Genomic DNA, 24,057 nt, shown 5'->3' on the forward strand with positions numbered 1-24,057 from the left:
CTTTCCTAAACCATGGCAGTCTCAGTTGTTTATTCCAAAGAGCAGTCTCACTAACCGTGCCTAAGTAACTGAATAGCAGCGCCAAGTGCCCGTGCAATGAAACCCTCATCTAATAAGACAAGAGCAAGAGCTCACTGTGCTTACTTCCAGAGATTTAGAAGAGTCCTGCGTGTGCATGACCCCGATCCATCGGGTTACAGTAAAATGGGACAATGCTCAGACCCTCTAGCAATGAACAAATCTTCCTTAACAGTAATATAAGCCAACAATAGAGTGCTACTGTACAACTGAACAGTGATACACACAGCATCACAGGGCGCCAACCTACAAACCTCAGATGTTATTACAGACTATTGTACAATGAAACAGTAGCTAGAGCAGGAGCGGACACTGGGAAGGTTAACATTTAACTGGAGAAACTACTGTCCTGTAGGTGAGAATCATGCGGCTAGATTAACACCACTAATAGTATGGCTGACGGTTCCCCCTATTGGTAATGTTTCTCACTGCATTTAATTCCAGAACTCAGGGAAAAGCACCACCGTGTGAGCCAAATAACAGAAAGCAGATTTATTCAAGTAGCCTACTGTACAATGTTTTATTATAAATTGAGCTACCCAACAATACACAGACCTATAAGTCCAGCTGAAATCATAAGCTGGTTAATCACTTAGTTGATTGACAGTAAAAAGTTTGGATCGTTGCCAGTTTCTAAAATGTGAGGATTTTACTGCATTGAGTACTTTTACTTTTGATACTATAAGTAGGCCTACATCTTCCTGATGATACTTTCTGTACATGCTTTTACTTAAGTAACATTTTTAATGCAGGACTTTAACTTGTAAAAGAGTACTTTTACAGTGTGGCATTAGTACTTTTACTTAAGGATCTGAATACTTCTTCCACCACTGCAAAAAATAATAATACAAGGATGTTTTATTAGCATTTGTTCAAAACAGAAATGATAAGACTGTTTAGTTCCTCCTCTGTGGTGTTTCCAATCAGTCGCTGGTTCAGTAGCTACACTACGGGGATTTCTCTGTTTCATTTCATTTATTTATTTGACAGGGACAATGCAAACAAACATAGTGACAAAAACAAAGCTTGTCACTGAAGTGCTGCATAAAAAGTTTATAGCAAATGCTAATTTTCAACTCCAGTCCCTGGTTGGGCTTTTATACAAAATAAAATTTACATACTTAACTATTTCAATTAAAAAAATCAAAACATGATATATAAACAACTCCAGTCCTAATAAATAGAATAATAAACATAGTATAAAAACATGCATATCAAATACAAATCTGACCTAATTACAATAATTAAAAATGAGTACACTTTTGGTTTGTTTTTAACCAGTTTTTGAGCCTGAAGGTAAACACTCTAAAGTCAGTTATAGTCTTGATGTCAGGTGGTAATGAGTTCCAAAGTCTAGCACTCTTCACAGAGAAGGTTGTCTGACCTAAGCTGGTCCTGCAGTATGGTATTTTGCAGTCATGATTTGTGGAACTTCTAGTGACTCTGGTGCTGCTCAGTCTCTCAACAAATGAACTTAGTGGCTTAGGTGCTAAATGATTAATGCACTTATGAATTAATTTAAGGAAGAAAAATTGCTAAAACTCTCAAAATTCATTAAATTATAAAAAAATAAATTATAAATTATTTTTTTATCCATGATTTTTATAGCTCTGTTGTATACAGTACCTATGCATTTGGTTGCAGTGGGAGCGGCTTGTGCCCATGCTGTCATGCAGTACGATACATGAGTAAAAATCATAGCATGCATGTATAGCAGGGCTGCCTGTTTTGGGATGTAGCTTCTGATTAGTTTGAAACAGTTGAGATTACTTTGTGTTGTTTTTAAGATTTTCTTTATGTGAATACAAAGGACTCAGTGTCTTATGTTGAGTTCAATGTTCAGTGTCTTAACATTCAGTAAACATCTCTCTGTACACCAATTTGTTGTATTGAGCAAACTAGTTATTGAATAATGTACACAGTGGACCTTGATGAGCTTTGTTTTTTTTGCAGTTTTTTCGTGGAATATAGGAAGCTGTTTTTAGGGGCATTTTCTAGGGGAATATCCATTGTGCTGTACCATCTTTGGCACTGGGAACTATCTGAAACCCACAGCAGTTCACTGTCTACTGAATAACACACTGCTTGTACCTGAATCAGCAAATCTCACTGTGTTTACATGTTACTGTGCTAAAAACAAATACTCACATTTCTAATAAAAACAGACCTTTATTTTTTTTCTCAATTATTCAAAGAAATAAAAAATATCCACTTCTCCCCGTGTAAGCACTCATGCTAATATTTCTAATCACAACAAACAAAAACTGAACAGTTGGGAGGGCAGTCCCATAAGACATCACAGACATGATCAAATTGAGTCCCGCTGTTGTTATGTCTTCCTGGAGTCGGTGCTGCAGTATGATACCGCTCTGGTGTGGCTAGTCAGACAACTGGAAGCAGCCACGCTTATGTCTTCACTGCTGTATCTCTGGATTTGTAGATCACTCCTCTGCTTTTCAACTCTCTCACCACGCCTTCAGAAAAGGAGAACGTTGAAAAGTTACGTAAACGTAATACTCAATAAGGAAGGAATTCATACAAAAAAAAGCCAAACATTAAACCTGCTACATATTGAGGCAGTGCAGTTAGATTAAAGTGTACCTGGAGGTAGTCTCCCTGTCACTGACACTGCATATACACCTGGCTTGAAGTTGCCTGTAGGATGGAGCAAAAAAAAAAAAAAAAAGACTTAATAACAAATTATCGTTTTAAATCGTCATTGCAATATCAACTGGCGCAATATACAAATCGCGAAAGGCTGCGACATATTGCGAAAGACACTCAGAGATTTGTTGTGTGAGTTGAACGAAAATATCAGTAGAAAACTACACTATGATGTAACTGTCAGCCTTTTTTTAGTGGTTCCTTTTACATTTAATTCAATGTACAATTTGTTCAATAAAAATGTAAGCAATGATTTGCTTTTATTGGTTTTACATTCAACAAGCATTTTGTTGAGTACGGAACTGAGTACATTTAAATATCTGATTATTTATTGCAAATAATATCGTTATCGCAATGTTCAACAACATTATCGCATATATTCCTCATATCGTGCAGCCATACTCTAACTCAAAATGAAAATTATATTATAATAATTTAATATAAAATAATCTTTAATTTATATTATATATATATATATATATATATTATTATTTTTTTTTTTTAAACACTGAACAGGGGGAAAATTAAGATTGTTCTCAACAGCATTTGTATACTAACATCAGATGACTACATGTAAAGTAAATAAGGCCCTCATTGACATCGTATTGAGTGATAAACCCACACAGTATTATCAATGGACTTTTTGTCATGGTCAAACATCCTCCTTACCTATCCTCTGCCATTTAGCTACCCAGCTGTCCTCGGGACTCATCATGGATATTACACTGTGGACAAACAAGGCAGTATTTTGTAGGCTAAACATTAAGAAAACGGTTCAATCCACGTGGAAGGTTTTTGAATCGTCAATGCTAAAAATCTATATTTACCCATCAAACGAGGAACTTGTGCATTCATAAACCATCTCCCGGTTCCCCTTCATCTGAAGGTACGACTCACAGTTGTCACAGCCGTCGTATTCAAACTGGTCAATGGTCTGAAGAAGACAGAGTTCGTGTTAGGCTACATGTAAAGTAAGATACAAACTACTTCTAAAACCAACAACAGCCAACAGGCTTACCAAGACTACTTCTTATTGGCTGTTGTACTTCAGTTCGTGTAACGTTGCTAGCATTAACGTGATATGTTTTGAGTTTAGCCAAACAAACACGGCTTGTTAGAAGACGAACAAACTATGACCAAGTGCCTTTTTGTGTCATTGAGTAAATAAAAGTCACCATGAAAGCATTACTTTAAAGGTTTTAGTTCATGTGTGAGACACAACCATAGACTGTATACATTATTACTAATAATGTATACAGTCTATGGAGACAACAACAACGCAGCGCAGAAAGCGGCTACACGTTAGCAGAGAAGCTAGCTTGCCTGTTTCTTTCTCGTAATTCACAGTTTACCTTCACTAAAGAACAAAGAAGACAGGCTCGCAGATGGCGAAGGTCTTTGGGGACCGTTTCCAATGCCATTATGTTAAGCTCCTGGAAAAAATGCGATTGTAATACCCAAATATCAAACAGATGAATGTTTTGAATATGTCTCAGTCGCTGGGGAATTACGTCACTGACTGTGAGGACCTAGTAAAAGACCAGCACAGAGGGGTCCCTATTATGCGCCTGTATAAAACGCTTTATATCTCCATCATATAAATCAATCATTTCAGTTACAGGGATTATACTTGAAATGTTTTGTAAAGTCACGCATTGTATATTTATTCCACTATGTCCTTGAACTTGTTATCAGTATACTAAACAGTGATTGTTATTTATTTGGTCATGCATGCATGCATTTCAACCACACCTAAAGGATTAGGACCAGTGAACACTTTGAAAATGTTTAAAAAACCTTATTTTTACCTATATACTGTCTATGATTTTTACCAGTCTATGGATTATACTAAAATAATTGATGTTCAAACACAAAAAACAAAGACGTGTTATAGTGTAGAAAATGAATGGACAGAGAAATGGATGGATAATGGCTGGGTTTTTATTTGTGTCTCTAAATGAAGACCATCTGGGTACTTTTTAACATATACCTATAACTTTAATCCAAGTAGCTATTAAGTATTTGGACTCACTGGCTCCCTGTTATATTTTAAAATCATGTATATTCATGGCCTTCCCGTTGATTTTACTGTTGAAAACGCTGCATGATGGCCCCCTTTTTTGATCCACACTAATTTCTGTACAAAAGTTTCCCTCTGGATCAGACATATACCTTACTATTTCTTACCTTTAACTAAAATCTGTTCAATTAAATGGTCCTTTATGACCATTAAATGAAGAATACATTCACAGAATTTCAAATTTCATCTAGTTTTTCTCCCTCTCTGGTTTTTGACTATATGCATTTTAAATAAACTGTTATTACATTGTCTGTCTTTTATATATTATTATTATTATTATTATTATTATTATTATAAATATAAATATATCACTGTGTTATATCACTTATCACTGTCATTGTTTTATTTATTTACCTATTTGTTTTAAGCATAATGTTGGAATTAATACTGTGTTTTTATACAATTAAGCAATTTTATCATTATCAATCATGTACAGTGTACATTTGCATGTACATTTTGGCACAGGTACAGTTAACACATTCTGGCTTGCTGCATTCCCTTTGCACAATTGTGCTTTTTTCTGAGGCTGACGTGTATAATTAACCAGCGTAAAAAAAAAACTATCTATCTATCTATCTATCTACATTAAATATCAACAACATACTCATAAGGTTTTGCTGCCTTATTAGTATAGTTATTTAAACTTTTCAAATAAGAGAATTGGAGCTAATTTCTGCAAGTGGTGTACAGTAGCTAAACGCATAGTACATTTGTACTTGTGCTATACTTTATCATTTTAATTGTATGCTACTTTAAACTATACTCCACTACATTCCATTTCAGAGTGAAACATTATACTTTTTACTCGACTGCATTTGGTTCACAACTATAGTTACTACTTTACAAATTAAAAATGTTCTTTCACATGTTATCTTAGAAAATGTGATTGGCAGTAGTTCAGCCAGTGATTTAATGTATATCATAATATAAACCTCTGAATGGAACAATGGAGCACGTTTACTGTTGATGAGTTTATTTTGCTGCTCCATACTCTTAAACAACATTTGAATGCAGGACTTAAACGTGCAGGTTATATATATATATATATATATATATATATATATATATATATATATATATATATATATATATATATATACACACACACACACACGCACACACACACACACACACACACACACACACACACACACACACACACACACACACACAGTAGTGGACTTAATATACTTTTCCCACCACATATTTGTCGTAATAGACAGTTTAGACACACAAACCTGCGTTAGAAGGAGCAAGTCATAGTTGTCCTGTCTAGCTGTGTAATATTATTGAATCCTGACAGTTGGCCTGGCCCCAGAATCAGTCAGACTGTCAGATGAAACGTTTAAACTCCAACAGTTCCAACGGTTCGGGAACCCTTCCAACGGTCCTGAGAACAGAAGAGAGTCATCTTTGGAGATCCAGGTACAGTTCACCTGTCATGATGTTTCTTCTTGGTGTAGCATGACCCAAACAATACGAGGATATATGGAAAGAATTGTATGCAACCTTAATTAACGTTACTGTGCTAAAAAATAACTTAAAATACAGAGCAGTTAGCTTATTAGTGAGCTTAGGTAAATTAGCTAGCTAACGTTAAATGCTAACACTAAAAGTGAGCATTTTCAGGTCTTGTCACTTAGCTAGCTAGCTAGCTAATGTTACAGGATTTTATTTTTCAAGTTAACTCTGTCATTAGCAAACATAAGAAGTAATGTAGCATGGGTTTGAGTTTATTTATTTTTTAACATGATCGACTACCAATTATGTGTAACATTAGCCTAATGTTACAATCTAGCTAAAGTTAATTAAGTTACTTCATAATGCTATAACTTAACTAGTAGTAAATTCACGTTAGCATTAACGAAAAAGTACGTTAATGCTAACCTTAGGTAATACTCCACCTTTACAAATGTTAACGTTAGATGAAGTAATTTAGCCATGATTAACCACTTTTACTAACATTAACCGTAGCCAAAGAAATCAAATCCATAGCTACGTTACTCTAGCTAACGTTACTGAACTGATAACGTTAACGGTTGGCCTGATATTCAGATGATGAGTTGAAGCCTTGTGTTCATCAACTTTACCTATTTTTCCTATTTTACAGACATAAGCATGGATGCCGGTGAAAATTCCCTCCCTGACAGCATCAACCCTAATAATTTTCCTGCCAAACTATGGCGTTTAGTGAACAACCCGTTAAATGACGCCATCTGCTGGGACAAACTCGGCCAGGTGGTCGTCATTGATCAGAATCTCTTCGAGAGACAGATCTTGTCTCCTAGCAACATCACCACCCCGGACAACATTGACGCCTTCAAAACGACAAACTTCTCAAGCTTTGTCCGTCAGCTGAATCTGTATGGCTTCAGGAAAGCCGATCCAGCTGTTAAAGACACCGGGGACAATGCGGCATATCATCATTTTTACAACCCAAACTTCCAGCGAGACCAACCTGAACTTGTTGCGAGTCTGAGGAGACTCACTGTCGACAACAAGGCTAAGATACAAGCTGGTGTGAACGTGAGAAGTCGGCCCCCGAGTCGATACCTGCGATACAGTGGGGGTGATGATGGCACAGATAAAAATGTGAAAAGAGGCAAGTGTCACTGCATGACTTCTCATGGATGTGTTTCAGTGAGGGAGTAGCTGTAGATAGCAGAAATATATTGTAATGGTCACACAAGTTCCCCTGTAGTCACATAGTTAATACTACTGTAAAATTAAAGTATTTCCTAACATTTAATGGACTGAAAAGGGTCCACAAACCCCACTTGGGAAATCACTATCAATCTAAATGCTTCATCACTTTTCATCTGAACCAAACGTCTTATTGCAATTTGAATTCCACAATCCAGTGCTTTACATTTCAATAATGGCTGTCTAACAGGTCGTTGTCATGCTTTGCTTTTTCCTTGTTTCTGTAGTCAGTGCTTCACTGCTTAGCCCCACACATCAGGAGTCCACTCATCCTTACTATCCCAATAAAGCTCAGCCCACGACAGCACACAGCGGAACACCAGTCCCACCACGATTCCTGATAAGAGGCCATGGTGCAGCTCTTTCGCCGACTGTCTTTGCTGCAGACAAAGGTTTACAAGTGTCTTTAAGCCACCACTATGCTGGAGTAGCCTCAAGCGCCAATGCCATGCACATTCAGCAGAGTTTACTGTCCCGTGCAAACCATGGAAACCTAACTTTCCCTTTTACTTCTCCAAATGCACAATATCCGCCTGGCTACTATTCCCCAGGTGAGCATGACATCAGTTCACTTGTTAGGATAGTATGGGAGGAAGAGTTATAAACCACACTATTTACATCACTTTACTGATGTTGTACATGAGGAGAACATTTTTATTTTTATTTTTTTTAGCTACAATGTACTTGTAATATACTAAAATGTAGTAATCTGTGTGTAGAATCAATATTACTTATTAATTGGGAATGCAAAAATGTAGGTTTCAACTCCAACCCAAATCCTGCATTTTATAATCTAAAATATTATCTTTTGTCTTGTTGAAGTTTGCCAGTGCTACCATCAGAACCTTGTGGCATCACATATGGCAGGTAGTGGGATTCAGACAGGCTCGTTTTCTCCCCACAGTTATTACCAGGTAGGTGAACTGGAGTGTGGTCACTTTTCTATCCACAGTCATGTGATCAATGACTCACAACAAATTTGTGTGATTTGGGGGGGGGGGGGACATTCCACCAGCCATGACGCAGTGCGTCCCAGAAGCGGCTCCGCTCTGCTCTGCTAAAAATACGCGGCAGATCTATTTTTGGCAGGGAGTTCAACAGGCTGGGCAGGAAGTGGAACAGCTAGAGCATCCGGTCAATTTTCAAAATAAACATACTGTGAAGACTCCCGATCGTATATAACATCACTACACTATTTTAACAACTGGGACTGAGTACCCAGGGCCCTCATGTTTTTTTTCCTTTTCTTTTTTTTAACCTTTATTTATTCAGGGAAGGTTCACTGAGAGGAAACCTCTCTGATCACATTCACACAGTTCCACATTCATACCTGGAGCTGCCCGGTACAACCACAGTCTGATCTGCTGGCCACTGAGCAACTCCACTGGAGCGGTTGGGGTTAAGGGCCTTGCTCAAGGGCACCTCAGTGGTGGTAATGAGGGAGGGACAAGCTGCTCTTTCACTTTCCCCACCCAGATTTTTATCCTGTCAGTCTGGGGATTGAACCAACGACCTCCCGGTCACAAGCTCGCTTCTTTAACCTTTAGGCCACCACTGAAGAGGGCCCAAAAAGATGCTAGAATGAATAGCTGTGGATGCGGGGAGGGGCCCATAGAAAATGCCTTTTTACAGGGCCCAGAATTTTGTGCTACGCCCCTGATGGCAGAAACCATTTAACTATGTAGACTACTTACTTTTATGGTAGAAGAACAAATATTCAGGAAAAATTCCTGAAACAACAAAATATGCAGGCAAAACGCTCCGTTTCTGAGACGCTCCCAGTGTGTTATGACGCGTAGCGGCAGACAGAATAAACCCACAGCGCAGCCAGACCACGGCGCAGTCGGACCACAGGGGTTAGGCAGTGTCTTCATTTAGGATCTTAGTGGCCTGAGGGTAGAGGTTTCTTCAGAGCCTTTAACTGCTGGCCTGGTGTATCCAGTACCTTCTTCCCGACCTCAACAGAAAAGCCTGTAACCTGGGTGGTTTGGGTCTTTAATGATTCTCTTAGCCTTTTTATCGCAGCACCTGATGTAAATATCCTTTAAGCAGGGTAGGGCTGCGCTAATTGTATGTTCAGCCTGAAACGAACCACTCTTTGCAGGGCCTCGCGGTCCTGTTTGGAGTTGTTTCCGGACCAGGCAGGGAATATTTTGAACATTTACTGTGTCTAAAACAGATCTTTTTATTTCACTGTTACAGGCGAGCTATCCTGTGAATATGTTGTGTCACGGGGACAACAACCAGGACATGAAGAACATGGAACACCAGGAGGTGAAAAAATTTGACATTAACTTGGACACAATTTTCCAGATTGCCGATGAGGTGATGCAAACTCCGCCCAATAACAACCTGGTTAGAGTCGTGACCCCGGAGAAGCCAGGCCCTGTGTTAGTGCCGTTCACCTGTAACCCCATGATGTATGACAAACCTGCCAGCACCATGATAGCTAACCCTTTGTATGGACCCGTTATAATGGCTGTGTCAGGCAATGCTGATCTAGTCAAATGCGAACAGCAGGAAGAATCTGTGGTTTCAGTACCTGAGCAAATGCCTGAAGATGCCATATCCGAGGTAAGTCTCTACATTGTAGATCCCCTGAAGGCAATTAGCTTTATTTTTTCTAAAAGACTTTGCCAGGAATGGCTGGGTGAGGTCTGTCCAGCAGACATATTCATATATGATTAGAGAACATGTAACAGCTTAGCAGAATACCTGTACATTATTTGCTGTGGTTTCCTCTGTGTCCTGGCAAGGTTACCGTTGATGATGCAAAGGACACTGAGGTTATAGGTGCCAAGGTTAGCGACAGTCTGAAGGACCAGTCAGGCCGATAACAGCAAATGGACAGGAAGTACACCAAATCTTTAGGTAAGACATTATTTAACATCTAGGGAGCACGTTCAGAATAAAACTAGTGGAAGGAAAGGCATTTAACATGTGAATGTATGTTTGCAAGTTATCACTGCAACACGTTTACTGACAGTTGGTTGTATTTCTCGTTTTAGATCTCAACTTGTTGATTTGATTGGCATGTGACAGGGAGTCTTGATCCACTTCAGGATTTGATCTCAGATTCTCACTATTATCAGACTTTATTCTCCATTTTAGTGAGTTTTGTGTAAAAGGATTGTTGATGTGTTCTATTTTAAATCTTATTTCATTCTTGTAGCTAAAGTAGTTATAGGCTGTACATTTGTGTATTTTAATAGCAGTGATTTCCCTTATTGTTAGTGACTTTGGAAAATACAATAATTTGAGTAACACTCAGTCATATTTTTTGTTACTCTAAGACCAAGGTTTTACCTCTACATTTTTAACACAGTGTTTTCTAAAGTGTAACCATCTTGTAATGTTTTTAAAGAATTGTAATTTTCAGTATAATTTATACAGATTTGCTACAGTAAGGGCTACCTCTGGCTCTCCCCATTTAATGTGCATGCTTGACTTAGTCTGTTTTTAATAACATAACTGCTAGTGTTTGTCATAGCAAGTTGTAACAAACTGCTGTAATGGGGGAGAAAATATTGAATAAATGTATGAAAATATAATACTACTGATTGTTGATATTGATTACTTTATGATGGTGACCAAGGTGGTTGCATTTCCCCACCTTTTTATTTTTCCACTGCATCACTTAAAAGGTGCAGGTTTTTTTTGAACGTGTCACTGAAGTGTTTTTTTTTAATTGCAAGTGTGTAAAAGTATTATATTAAAGTTAAATATATGTCTAATAATTCAGCTTGATGGTTCTTGTTGACACAGCAGTTGTGTCCTAAAGGTGTCTGCTGGTTCTGTAGGATTGTGTACACTAGAGAGAGCCACTTACTCGTTTTTGATTTGCTGCTGGGGCAAGAACTGCTCCGCCCTCAGCCTCCAATGTGGCCTTCAGGTGCTACTCGGAAGCTCATTTTACGTTATTACTTTAACTATTTTTTTTATTTTTTTTATTCTGTAACATGCAAGTGTTTTGGGGTTGAAAACGAAGCCTGTAATAAATATTGATATTCGAGAAACTGCTTATTATCAAAGACTGTCATTTGACAGTCACATCGCATTAACATAGAAGTAAATAGCCTACTTTTTGTAACTATTACTTTGAATTTTGATAGCAGCGTAATAATAATAACAACCTAAAATAGCATCATTTGTTTACACGGTTTCTCCTTCTTAGAAATTCACGTGACAAAAATCCACCCTTCCACAAACATCTGGTCGTTCATGTGCATCGTTTCTATAAAATCCCAATCTCCGACAGTACTGGAAGGCAGCAGGACAGTGAGCAGGTAGAGAGTGTCAATGAGATCCCAGGGGAGCGAGAGACAGTCCGGGAGGTAGACTTTTGGGACGGTGTCATAACTGTACACGGTGTCTCTTCACTTTATCAACTTTAAATGGAGATCACACGGAGTTTGGACCACTCTTAACCCGTACTTTTTGTAGTGTTTCTACTCTGTAGCTAATCGTTGATGATTTTGATAAACAATTCATTTTCCCTCGGTGTTCTCGGGAGGATCGTATCTAATTTCTTACAGTGCAGCGGAGGCACTGAACTCAGAGAAAAGCCTGTGTGTTGTGTGTGTGTTTTTTTAGTGAGTTGGTTTAAATGAGGACCGACTGTAGAAAATAAGTTGATGGCTTTGTTAGAGAAGTCTTTCGGACCCAATATAATTACCAAGTAAGTGAAGTTAAGGCAACGGTTTATTTGCTTGGGTTAATAATTAGATAGAGCGGTGTATCCTAACCTATTTAACAACTTTGAGGATTATTTTTCGCAACTCTTTGGTTGTAAAAATATTACCCAACTTTTTGGCACTGCACTATCTGTCAACATGCCTTATAACTTTCCGGCGGCAACCTGCAACCCAGCCTTTGAAGTTCAAGTTGTCGCTCCACTGCGTTTTTGTGGATTTATCCAGAAAATGTTGCGCCCACAGGATGTGCTATCTTCTGACGCTGTTTGTCAACTTGTGTTTGGTCGCAAAATGTGATTTATAAGGTACAGTGACCGATGTACACTGTAATAATAATAAATAAATAAATAATAGCAGTTTGGATACGGATGAAGATTAATACACTGTTGCCAGGACCTGCCCTTCTGGGAGAGGATACAGCAGCTCAACTATAACGCAAACACTTTACAAATGAGGACATTTGTTGTGTATTTCATGAAGACCAGGCTGTTGGAAACCAATGCACACTTCAAACTCTACACAGTGTGTCTTTGAGCATGCAATGTATCGCCACCAACATTAATGACACTGGATAAAAGTTCATTCAAGCTTATTGTATCTCGGAAGATATCGGTTTTCTGTAAGGAAGCGCATTGTTCCATGGGGACTGGGCACTGAGTAGCCTAATATGCATTTTCTATAACGTGTGGAGTTCCAATATAACTCTGGTGCTGAATGGAAGTTTTAGGACATTCAAACATGAGTTATGATGACAGACCTTCAGCTTTAAAAATTTGGATTGTATCTGTTTAGCAGTAGTCATCGAGGCGGAAAGAAGAAGTGGGACATAAAAACACTTTCTCCGTTTGTCTATCCGCGGTGCTTGCCTGCTTTGAAGTCCACCATGTGCGGCCGGGCACCGCCGCTACAGCCGAGGCCATGACCGTCCCCCAGCGGCGCCTGGCCGGGCTCTGGCCGTGGCTGCTCATGGCGGCCCTGCAGGTGGTGCTGGGCCAGCCGGGCCTGGAGTCCGAGCGGCCGGCCCTCCGAGCTGTCATCAAGGTGACACTGCTGAATCAAGAGCAGACGGGGAAGACCATCACTTTGGAAGGGGTGTTCGTGGGAGGAAGTGCCGGCTACGCGGAGGGAAAATTAATGCAGGTAAGGTGTCATAAAAAAGCATCCGGGGCTTCCCATTCTCACTCATTATTTACTGTACCTCCAATAAAAAGAGGAAATCACTGGACAGTATTGCGGGTGGGCACCTGTTGTCAGAGTTGTAGTTCAGCTGTGTCACAGGGGCCCAGAGTCTCTGTAAATCAATAGCACCCTCAAATCTATTAGGAATGTAATACCTTGCACAAAGAGACTTAAGCAATGTAGATACAGGCTATGGGAATATTTGGTCTTGAAGGACCACAGCTTTACCACTTGGCATCCTTTTTGCCTTGATATGCAGTACATTTACATTGGCCTGTTGCTCTGATAATTATTTTGTCTCAGGGGACCCTGCCATTGATAATATTATTGTAGAAGTCTTCTATCTGTACACATGGACAAATAATTTAGAGATCAGATCAGTATTACTAAACTTGAATGTGCTCCCTTCACAGTATTGAACAAAATATTGATAAAGTTAAATAGTGTCAACTGGAGAGTAACAATTCAACATTCAAAGTCCATAGATTACAAAAAGTAAAATGTAAAAACACACACTGTCCTGTCTTTCAGTGCATCAATCCTTCTGTGGAATGACTATTGTGGCCCCACGTTTCTCTAACCTAAAAAAACAGTTTACACAGCATCCACCGTCTGATAAACCAAATGATGTTAACACCTGGACTTGTTGCTATACGCCATCAAAATACTGATAATATAGAGTGGCCATGGGTTACAGTACACTGTATCCTTCAGAGAGCTGCTCACAATACCACAGTTCCCACTCAGTATGTTATGACAGAAAATCTAATTTCTTTGAACAATAGTGATGACACACAGGTGTTATTGAGGTTAGTTTGTCTTCAATCTATTTTTACTTCTCCCTGAAAAAACATGGGTTTGGTTGAGGTTGCCAGCCTTTTTATGTGTGTGTTTTCAAAGATGGCTGCTTTGTTTTGCAGTAACTATTTATGGCATCTAATGCTCTTCCAACATTTTTAATATCAAGGTGTGGTCAAAGACTGTTTAAACAACACAGCAAATCATGTTTAGACTCATGCAAACCTATGATTTAAGCAAAAGTGCTTCTTCTTTTTTACCATTTAGAAAAAAGCATGCTGTTACCTTGCAAATGTAAAGTATATGCTCTATTCGGTGTGCATATTTAGGATTCAGGAGTGGATTAAGGCTCCCGGGCCTTAAAGCTTGGCTGTGTCAATTTATTTACAGTCTCCAGAGAAACGGGAGGACAGATATGAGGTACTGTAGGATCATGTCTCTTCTCACTCACCAGGCGTGGGAGGTTTTGTAAATGGCAAGCCAGATGCTGCAGTTAGCCGTAATTGATAAGGATTTACATAACTTCTCCACAGAGAAAGGCCAGTATTAGGGCACTGTGAAAAGCCAAAAGATGTCTCCCTCTCCAGTTAAAAGTGATTTGGCTTTAATGTGTCTGTGCGAGATGTTGACAACATGTTATGGATGCATTTCACTGTGCAGGCCAGGCAGGTGAGATCAAAGACACTTCCAGCTTTCTGGAATTTCCAGCTTCCTTTATTTGTCTTCCCATAAAACCTGGCAGAGTATTTTGTAGTGTTCCAAATGCAAACGGGCTGTAGAGGAAAAATGCACGAAAAGATATTAACCTATCACCAGTTCTCAGCAAAGAGCGTCAGCAACATACTGTACATATATTAAGGTAGCACATCGGTGACGAGCTTGATCAAGATTGTAGAAGTGAAATCTGCCCGGATTTCCTTAACGGTGTGAAGAAATGTGCACCATGTGCCACATTCAAACTATTCTTTTTATCTCTGCTGTAGTCAGAATGGGCGACAGCTTCATCCTCTTCTGATAATATCCCTGTTTTTTCTTGCATTCTGCTGGCTAAAAAGTCTGTACAGTTGGGTTTTGTCCACTCTTCTGTTTCCTTGTTTCCCTAAAGCAGACCATTGATTGTGGTTCTGTCCGAGGCTAGGAAGGTATAGTTTTGTCAGGCTCTCTTCCCAGGCTGTTCCCACAGTGCACAGAGGTGGTGTTATGCTGAAGGATGCTCTTTGTTGCAGCTTAGACTTGTTCCAACAGGTCCTCATTGCCTCTGCATGCTGCTTTATGGTCCCGCTTTATGTTCTTCTTTTCCAGTGGATGATGGTGGGGGGGGTGGGGGGGTTCCATTGATAGGTTCTCTGCTTCATACTGTCATTGTCCTTATTCTACCTTAGATTGTGCTCTCTCCTCAGTGGTGTCCAGACTTCATGTATTATCATAACCACAAAGCCAAATTGTCTTCTAGTAAGATTGCATCCTGCCTGTGAGGAGAAGCTACCCCCAGATTTTATCTGTACCACGCTGAAGCATGACAACCCATTTTCATAAGCTGAAGTTATTATTTGACACGCTGATCTTCATCAACATGTCGCTCCCTTGGGATGTCGTGCTGTTTTATTTGAATTGTCTAATTTTAGAGGTTGATATCTAGGAAATCGGCATTTAGCATTAGAAGTTAAACAGAAATGTCATTTAAAAACTGCAAGGCTTTTGTATCTGTCGTACAATGTTGAAAAAGATGACCCTTCACCGGCTGTTACGTTAAACAGTGCAGATGCACGTATTCAACCCAATTTTTTGCCGATCGTTTTGTAACAGTAGAACTGAAGTTATTTATCTTATAAATCATCAGATCCTGCTTTTTGATTATGTTTGCTAATGCATGTGAGGAACAAACTCAGAGTGCTTGGGATAGAAGAAATCCGCAGTTTCCCTCTATTCAAGTCATAAGACTTTGCTTTGGTACGCATCTCGCTCTGATCTATTAAACTGTGATCTCCTTGGAAGTATGCCCTGTTCTCTGAATGAACACGTTCATTGGAACACTGGCTGGGTTCTGGCCAGCACTATTTGGACAAATACAAGTGCTGAGGAATTTTGACTCTCTCTCCCCCTTTTTCAAAATGAAGCTTACATTATGACCAGAGGGGAAGTGCAAAGGCTTCTGGGATAACTTTGAACTTGAGAGGATTGTCAACTGTCCTCTGTTGAGAGAAGGAGTTGGAGTTTATCCTCCAATGGGCATTGTGCCCAATTAAAGGACATCAAAAGAGCTCCACCTATTTTCTCTTAAAGCCATCTTGACGTTTTTTTCTTCCTCACGCTGTATTTTTGAGTCTTTGTACTTTGAAATGTTGAATTGACCTTTTGAGAGCTCCCTTAAATACATCAGCTATAATTAAGACAGGGCAGGCAATCGACTGAACACAAGTTAACTCTGCACCACTTCACATTCTTTCGTCTCCCTTCTCGGTGTCCCACAAGGTACTGAATGCCTCCTCGGCTCTCCCTGAGCCCTCGACTGTCCGAGGCCACTATCTGCATGTTTCCCTGGCTGGCCCTCAGCACGGCCGTTTGGGAACGAGAGATGGGAGGGCGGAGGCGGCGCTCAGGGAGAACATCAAAGTGTGTCCAGTCCCGAACGTGAGCCGGGATGATTAACAAACCGAGACTGTTTACACTGCACTTCCCATATGGGCCCTCTCCTCCCCCTCCCTCTAGATTTCCTGTCCATACTTCCTATCTCCCTGGATGAGATAACAGCCTGTGCAGGGCTCCTCGGGGCTCCTCACTGCTTTACATGTTGTTGGAAGTGCTGCTGTGCATAGTGGCATAACATAAATATATATCAAATTCTTTGTTTCATATAAAGCCTCTAAACTCCTTGCTGTGTGAGAACTCTTGATGAGATGAAAATTCAATACAACTTAAAAGAAATTTGAAAATCATCAGAAAGGGATCTATCTAAAAAAACTGATTTGACTCCAAATCCGTGAAGTTTTTTGGAAGATTTGATATGCATAGCAACAGCCAGGGATGCAGATGAAGCGCAATGTTGAAAGGAATATCTTCAGTAAAGTGGCTGATTATAGGATGAGTGTGGATGACAAGCGTTACATTTTCACATGAAACTTGGTGCTTTGTCCTCACTTTTATATTTTCTTGCATAGATAGAACCCTCTAATTATTTACTTGCTAATTAATCTGGAACATCCTCCAGGGTTAAACCCACACATTTGGCAAACACATTCACTCACTGAAGTCCAATTCTTATGTCTTTTCACAACACAGTAACAGTGAGAGTAGCAGTGGAAAAAGGCCTGCTCTGAATTTTGCTGCAAGCCTCAGTGGACATTCACAGCGTGCATGTCTGGCATGCAAAGCTCTGCCATGTCCACTGGTATGGACACCATATGAGACCCCAACATAAACAGCAGTAGAATCACATCCCCATCCCTCCCATATGCCCCTTGGCGACACTGGCAGTTATATAAAGGTATGAATGAAATCACTATAAGCTCACAATTTCCCCTTGCTTACCCACAGCGCCTGTTAAAAACAACGCAGACTTTTCTCAGATTAACTGCTGTTTGTGTTAAAAAAAAAAAGAAAAAAAAAAAAGGCAATTTAGAGACAAATGTCAACTTTAAAGCCAGCATAGACCATGAGAAACCTGATCAGTGATGTTGATACGGAGATTATTCATATTCTTTTATGTGGCCAGCCCACACAGATCTGCTGTCAAGGCATGTTTGTGTTTTGTATTTCCATATGGTCATCAGTTCAGCCTGCCTGCTATTGCTTTTCTATCGTCTCCTTCCTTGAGTGATCTGAGACTACGATTCCATGTTGCCTCTGGCTCTCGCCTTGAACAGACCCCCACGTGTGTCCAACCTATCAGACAAGCTCTGGACTAATGGTTTCTCCTGAGCAGGGGAATCTGACAAAGCTGCAGCCCTGCAGCACAGGAAGCAGGGGCTAGTGCTGTCCTGTCCACCCTCTTCCACAAGAGATGGCTGTTGATATGTGTCTTAGGGCACAGGAAAGAAGGGAGAAGCAGGTAAAAGGAAAGATGGCAAATCTCTTAATCCTGCCGGCCCCCTTCTTTTTAAGTCATTAGACCAGGTCTGGAATTCATGGACGTTATACAACACATTCTTTTCTACTTTTCATAGCTCTCCTCATGCAGATCACCAGAGAAAGTATCCGTTACTTCAGTATACACTCAGTCACTGTTTCACTCATCCAAGTCACTGCCTCATACATTTGTGCAAAAGAGTGACAAGTTTAATTCCAAGTTATTTGTAGCACATCTATGTGGAGCATGTAAAAACACACACAATGCAGTATGGTAAAGGCATTACTACTGGACATATCCTTAAACAGGCCCACAGACAGGGCAAGTTGAAAAGGACGGAAGAGGAATAAGGGAACATCATTGCTGAAACAAACAGCATTACCAGCTCACATTAAAGTGAGGGATTCTCCTCCTACACGTGTGTGTGTGTGTGTGTGTGTGTGTGTGTGTGTGTGTGTGTGTGTGTGTGTGTGTGTGTGTGTGTGTGTGGCGCACACACATAAACTCACTTAAATGAAATGTTAATGATACAGGCTTTGTCTCGCTCTTCTTTTTGAGCAGTTTTATTGTCTGTCCCTCTGAGAAACCACCAGGGCACTGAAGGAGTAGCAAATGCGTGCAGCTCTTTTAAGTTGTGCCATCATGTAGCCACAGCCACGCATCCATTACAATGGAGAGCAGTGAGTCACCGCTGACTATAAAAGAGCACATGCACGCACGCAGGCACTCACGTATACGCACACCTTGCATTCATTTTCCTTTGATGGCACTGTACCTGACATAGGGCCAGGCAGCGCCAGGGTGCTCTCAGGGGTCAGTGGAATTCAATCATGTAGGGTTAAACAGTTGAGAATACCTTGGCATTTTTGCATTCCCAGTGAGATGGGTATCTTGTGTGACCTTTTCTGAATTTGTCCTGACAGTGCAGGTCAAGTGAAGCACCTGTCCTCCAACCTTCCAGTTGAAACCGATCCACTGGGAGTACAGAGGAAAGCCCGCTGATCCATGGCGGGCGTGGAGACCAAGCTATCTTTTCCCTGGAGATCAAGGCCACATTTATAGAGATTTACAGGGAACCATGTTGCAAGAGATGACAATTGCGCCATATGGTGGTAGAATTAATATGCTGCTGGTGGGGAAGTTGACTGTAACTGTTTTGTATTCTCCCCCACGTGAAGGAAGAATGTTGTGTGTATATATTGTCAAACTATGCTACAAAAAAGGGGACAGTTTTGTTGTCATTACTTAGAATTCCTCATGGAGGGATTTAAATCATCAGTACGTACAGTACAAAAGAAATAAAACGGCTTACACAGTCTGTTTTCCTCCTGAATTGTTTTGTTATCAACTTTGCAATAAAATATATTTGGCTTCTAGATACGTGAGATGTAACATGCCAAACCTTTTTTTTTATTATGCATAATATATAATCGGTGTTTGGAATAACGCCGTTTAAAAGAACGGTGTTAGGTAACGACGTTATTTTTTCAGTAACGGGGTAATCTAACGAATTACTTTTCCCGTCGTTACAACGCCGTTAACGTTACTGGACGTTAAATGCGGTGCGTTACTATGCATTGATTGAATAAACTGTGTTATCCGAACGCACCCCTGGCTCACAGCTAGTGAGGAGGTGGGTTAATAACGAGGTAAGCGATTATGATTGGCTAAGGCAGAGTCATGTTTCATGGTAGCCAATCAGAGCCAGTGTTTTTACACACATGCCAGCACGCGCCCCACACACACACACACACACACACACACACAACAGCTAAACAGAGATTCGATGAAGCAGCAGAGATGGCGAGTCAGGAGCAATCCGATGAAAAGTTGGCATTTTCAAGTTGGAGATATAAGCACTATTTCAAATTCATTGTGGTCAAAGGCAAGAACGTGCATGTAATGTGTACATTATGTCCAGGAGCGAAGACTTTGTCGACATCCGTTGTAAACAACTCTAATTTAATGAAGCATCTCACAACGACATATACGCAAAAGAAAAATATCTACAAAGTTAGTGGCCAAAACCACCGCTACCTCCACCACAGAGGATAGCTCGCCATCCACTAGCAAAGAAGGACTCGGAGCAAAGTCCTCCAAGCAGCAAACAACAACAAAAAAACTGCTCAAAAAAATCCAAATTCTTTGACATATAGCGACTTTTTTTTTTTTAACAGTAACACAAATAGTTACTTTCCCTGGTAACGAGTTACTTTTATCGTAGAGTAATTCAGTTACTAACTCAGTTACTTTTTGGAACAAGTAGTGAGTAACTATAACTAATTACTTTTTTAAAGTAACGTTCCCAACACTGTATATAATATATAAAACATATCAGGGGTATGTTTGTTGGGCGGTTTACTGAAGGTGTGTGCGCTGTCTTATCATTAGACAGGTTATATTCTGTTAATTTCAGCCAAATGTTTTCATAGTTAGTATAAGCTTTGACCTTATCGTGAGTCCCTGATACTTCTGCCCCGCCTGTAGGGAGGCGAGAGCAGCTTTTTCTGCTCCCGCGAACATCAAAGGCTCAGAAGCGTCTCTGCAGTTTTTCATCTCTCTGTTTGACTCGCTTCTCTTTCTCCCAGAGCGCAGCTTCAAATTCCTCCTCCTCACCGTCTCTCTTCCAACCAGCCCTCTCTTGTTTCTTGACAGCTCTTTAAAATGGTTGTAATTCATTGCATGTGCTTTAGTTTCAAGGGCAAAAATGGCTGCATGCACTCAAAAGGCAGGAAGCGCTTAGTTCGCAGAGAGGTTGGAGGAAAAGAGTCATCACCATACCACAGATAAATGCTGTCTGACAAACTCCCTCCCTCTCTCAGGCTCCCTGTGGCTCCTTCAGTCACTCTCGAAGGCATTTGTTTTTTTTGTATGGCTTTGCTTGCTGCTTTGGCAAATACAGCAACAACACCTCCCAGCAATGTTATTTCATACAAAGTTGTTTGGTTACTTTATGAGAAGACATAAAGTAAAAAACTATATGAACTACATATTTATGACAGATAACGTGTGCGTCAAAGCTGCAGAGTGATATTGCTAAAAAAGCAGAGTCTGCAGTGAGCACAAAGCAGTCTTCTGAGTGGAAGCACATTTTCTATTTTTCTGCTTGAACGCTTGGCTCAACGATCCGCAAGAAGAGGAGCTTTCACCTGTGTGACGGTCTGAGTCTTTATGTATGTGTGTACAAGCATGAGTGAGTCTTTGTGTGTGAGTGTGAGTGTGTGCGCGTGCACAGGAGGCGGAGATCCCAAACTGCGATCATTTACCAAACTCTATTAAGCGGTGTGCCGAAGGCTCTGTCACTTTTCGATGACACATGTCCCTGGGTCTGAACCAGAGCTGAGGCAAAGTGCTGCTTCCTATAGGGCCTGCAGCAGTCACACTCAGGTGTGCTGATGGTGGGAGATACCATATATCTAGGTCATAGGTGAGGGTAGATTTTCTAGTTGAAAATGTGTGTACGTTATTGTGTTTTCTAAAGTTAGATGAGTGGAAAATGGTTTGTTCAAGAGTCTGTTATTTGTTCACGGTAGAAACTAGCAGTGAAATTATAAATGTCTAAATGGTAACATAATTGAGAGATAATTGAAACAATTAAGAGTCGTTTGGTCTAGTGGGAGGGGCTTAACATATATAAGTCTCTGGCCACCTAAGCATGGGGGTCAGTCTGAGGGTGGCTCCAATCCAGACATCTGATGTGAAACTTTGAGAAACTTTGCTAGTGAAAACCTTGTGTAAAAAGATGTTTTTTTCTTATGTTTTTGCTATGGACGTCCTGCGTTTGTTTAACCACTTTTTTGTAAATAACAGCACCTTCACATTTTGCAACTCAAGCCATGGTGTTATCAACTTTTTTGTTCAGATTCGCAACGCTTTCTTTAACAGGATCAAAGTGACTTAGATCTTTCAGTGCTGCAAGACTACAAAAGCCACATTGTAACCCCAGATCCAGGGAGATAACACTGCTGACAAAAAATGCTTTATGTCCACAAGAGTCACATGGTCACTTCCAAACAACAAACAGCATATCCCGGTTTTGACTTTTTTTTTTTCTTTCGCCTTCTCAGAAAGGCTTCAGTGTTAGTAGTCATCATACTTACCTGCTTCATGCAGAGTTTCATTTATTGAATTAGAAAAGCTCAATACAAATGTCAAATGTGAAACAGCACTAAAGTGGCTTGAGACATGTTAAAATATTGCCCTTGCAGTACTGTAAGACACATTATTACTCTCATGAAGGCTTCGTGCCACCCATCATGGTGTTACAGTAGTTGGTGCATTAGTGTAGCCAGGTTGAGGTGTTTGTTTTCTTCAACATGGGCTATGCAGTAGCTAACAAGTAAAACACTAACAGCCTACCAAGACTTGCTCACTACATGCATTCTGATTCTTTTTGTTCATTTTAGTCCAGTTGAAGAAATCCCACATGCATTCTGCATTTGTAGCATTAAAAGATTTCTGCTATTATTCTGCTAAAAGATGCTGTCACTTGTTAGCTTGCCTGACTCACTGAATGTAGACTGTGGGTATAAGCCTGCCATTGGCCGCATATATCATAGGGCATTCTATCTTCCTTCTGCTTTCTGCGCGTTATCGTTTTCAAAATTCCCATTGCTCCGTGAAACAACAAAAACCTCTGAGCTAGCAACCTACATGCTGAATATGGCAAGTTTTGAGGAATTTGGATTGTGCAAAATGGCAGGCCTGCTTGGTTCTTTCGGTGAATGGTTGGTCGTAAAGCTATACAAAGAATATGTATATTATAAATTTGTTGTGGGGATTTTGCCATTTTAATGCCAGGGCTCATCTCCCCACATGCAAATGTTCTACCAAAACTAGTTCCCTCCCGACATGATTTTGCAAGGGCACTATCGCTGCATCCTGGGCTTAGCACCGCCCAAGACAATTGTGATTTGTTTAAAGAAATACAAACAAGCCAGAGGTTTTTTTCCCCTATAACAGAATGCTAGTGGGTGCAGCAAGACCATTCTCCAGTGCTGACACAGCGCTGTGGAGATAGGTCTGGCTATGCAAGTCTACTTGTTAGCTAATATTTGGACAGTAACGACAGAATGTGCATATGTTTCCATCCGTGGGCTTAGTGTTGTAGAAAGAGCTAAAGTTATAAGATTTCAGTCCTGATTTGTCAACATCTGTGGTTAAACACCTGTGGTTAGTGGTTGTAACAGCAAGTGCAGTTTGACACTACAGATCCCAGAATTCGTGGGGCAGAAAACACTTGTTGAGCGGCTACTTTGATAGAAATACAACAGAAAAGTTTACAGTGCAGCCAAACAAACTCGATATGAAGAGCATGCCGTGCCAACCTTGGTGACAAATGCATTGTTTCCTGTGACTGTTTCACAATAAAAGCCCCCCAGTGTTTCGCTAGTTGAATGTGTTTAATGTATAAACAAGCAGCAGTCGGTTTGCGTTAGCAGTAACTTAACACAGCTCTGTTCTGCGTCAGGAGAGTGAACAGTACACAGTATGGGTCGTATCAATAAGATATAATTACAAACAGTAACCCTGGATTAAATGCTTGCATTTCCTGTCGATCCCTTGTGCGTAGGTAGGTCATTTGCACAGGAATGGCGGACTCCGCCACTGAAAAACTGAGGATGGTAAAAAGGGGTTTGATCTCGTGAAAATGTCAAGGATTATAATTTGAATGACTTAATCTTGCTCATGTATGACTGTATCTGTGCCCCCCTTGCTAGTTGTTCATCTTGCATAGTTGATTACAGAAATTATAATGCCACTGAGACAGAAAATTAAGAGTAAACCAGATAACA

The 24,057-nt window shown here is 40.2% G+C and overlaps 3 protein-coding genes across 5 annotated transcripts in view; 2 read left to right on the forward strand and 1 right to left on the reverse strand.

Annotated features, from left to right (window-relative positions):
• Window positions 1–2,222: 2,222 nt before the first annotated feature.
• Window positions 2,223–4,291, reverse strand: supt4h1 (SPT4 homolog, DSIF elongation factor subunit). The gene is made up of 5 exons (XM_031310694.2): window positions 4,095–4,291; window positions 3,570–3,676; window positions 3,412–3,467; window positions 2,680–2,733; window positions 2,223–2,552 (listed from the first exon to the last, which is right to left on the reverse strand). Exons 1-5 carry the CDS (start codon window positions 4,161–4,163, stop codon window positions 2,485–2,487), a joined length of 354 nt encoding a protein of 117 aa, XP_031166554.1. The 5' UTR covers window positions 4,164–4,291; the 3' UTR covers window positions 2,223–2,484.
• A 1,771-nt stretch (window positions 4,292–6,062) lies between these two features.
• On the forward strand, window positions 6,063–10,795 carry hsf5 (heat shock transcription factor family member 5). Of its 2 annotated transcripts, none has more exons than XM_035990949.1 (7): window positions 6,063–6,247; window positions 6,933–7,424; window positions 7,753–8,076; window positions 8,348–8,439; window positions 9,728–10,099; window positions 10,282–10,396; window positions 10,534–10,795. In XM_035990949.1, the coding sequence occupies exons 2-6, from the start codon at window positions 6,941–6,943 to the stop codon at window positions 10,360–10,362; spliced, it is 1,353 nt and encodes a 450-aa protein (XP_035846842.1). In that variant the 5' UTR covers window positions 6,063–6,247; window positions 6,933–6,940; the 3' UTR covers window positions 10,363–10,396; window positions 10,534–10,795. The 2 variants fall into 2 exon arrangements, with proteins under 2 accessions (XP_035846842.1, XP_035846843.1); XM_035990950.1 differs by having other exon boundaries at window positions 7,753–7,917.
• A 1,008-nt stretch (window positions 10,796–11,803) lies between these two features.
• LOC116058126 (E3 ubiquitin-protein ligase RNF43) overlaps window positions 11,804–24,057 on the forward strand; it is a 96,546-nt gene continuing 84,292 nt past the window's right edge. For both annotated transcript variants that reach the window (XM_031310787.2, XM_031310788.2), the window contains exon 1: window positions 11,804–13,359. In XM_031310787.2, coding sequence (XP_031166647.1) covers window positions 13,138–13,359 — 222 coding nt within the window. In that variant the 5' untranslated portion in view covers window positions 11,804–13,137. The remainder of the gene's footprint in view (window positions 13,360–24,057) is intronic.

This window comes from Sander lucioperca, chromosome 13 (genome assembly GCF_008315115.2).
Source record: "Sander lucioperca isolate FBNREF2018 chromosome 13, SLUC_FBN_1.2, whole genome shotgun sequence".
NCBI lineage: Eukaryota > Metazoa > Chordata > Actinopteri > Perciformes > Percidae > Sander > Sander lucioperca.

What these genes read in the sequence shown, in the direction of transcription:
- hsf5 (XM_035990949.1), top strand. Translation starts at nt 6,941, where the DNA reads ATGGATGCCGGTGAAAATTCCCTCCCTGACAGCATCAACCCTAATAAT. An exon ending in CTCCCCACAGTTATTACCAG is followed by an intron (nt 8,440 to 9,727) that starts GTAGGTGAACTG and finishes TCACTGTTACAG; the next exon opens with GCGAGCTATCCTGTGAATAT. An exon ending in CTGAAGATGCCATATCCGAG is followed by an intron (nt 10,100 to 10,281) that starts GTAAGTCTCTAC and finishes TGTCCTGGCAAG; the next exon opens with GTTACCGTTGATGATGCAAA.
- supt4h1 (XM_031310694.2), bottom strand. Translation starts at nt 4,163, where the DNA reads ATGGCATTGGAAACGGTCCCCAAAGACCTTCGCCATCTGCGAGCCTGT. An exon ending in TTCTTTGTTCTTTAGTGAAG is followed by an intron (nt 3,677 to 4,094) that starts GTAAACTGTGAA and finishes TGTCTTCTTCAG; the next exon opens with ACCATTGACCAGTTTGAATA. An exon ending in ACAAGTTCCTCGTTTGATGG is followed by an intron (nt 3,468 to 3,569) that starts GTAAATATAGAT and finishes GTTTGTCCACAG; the next exon opens with TGTAATATCCATGATGAGTC.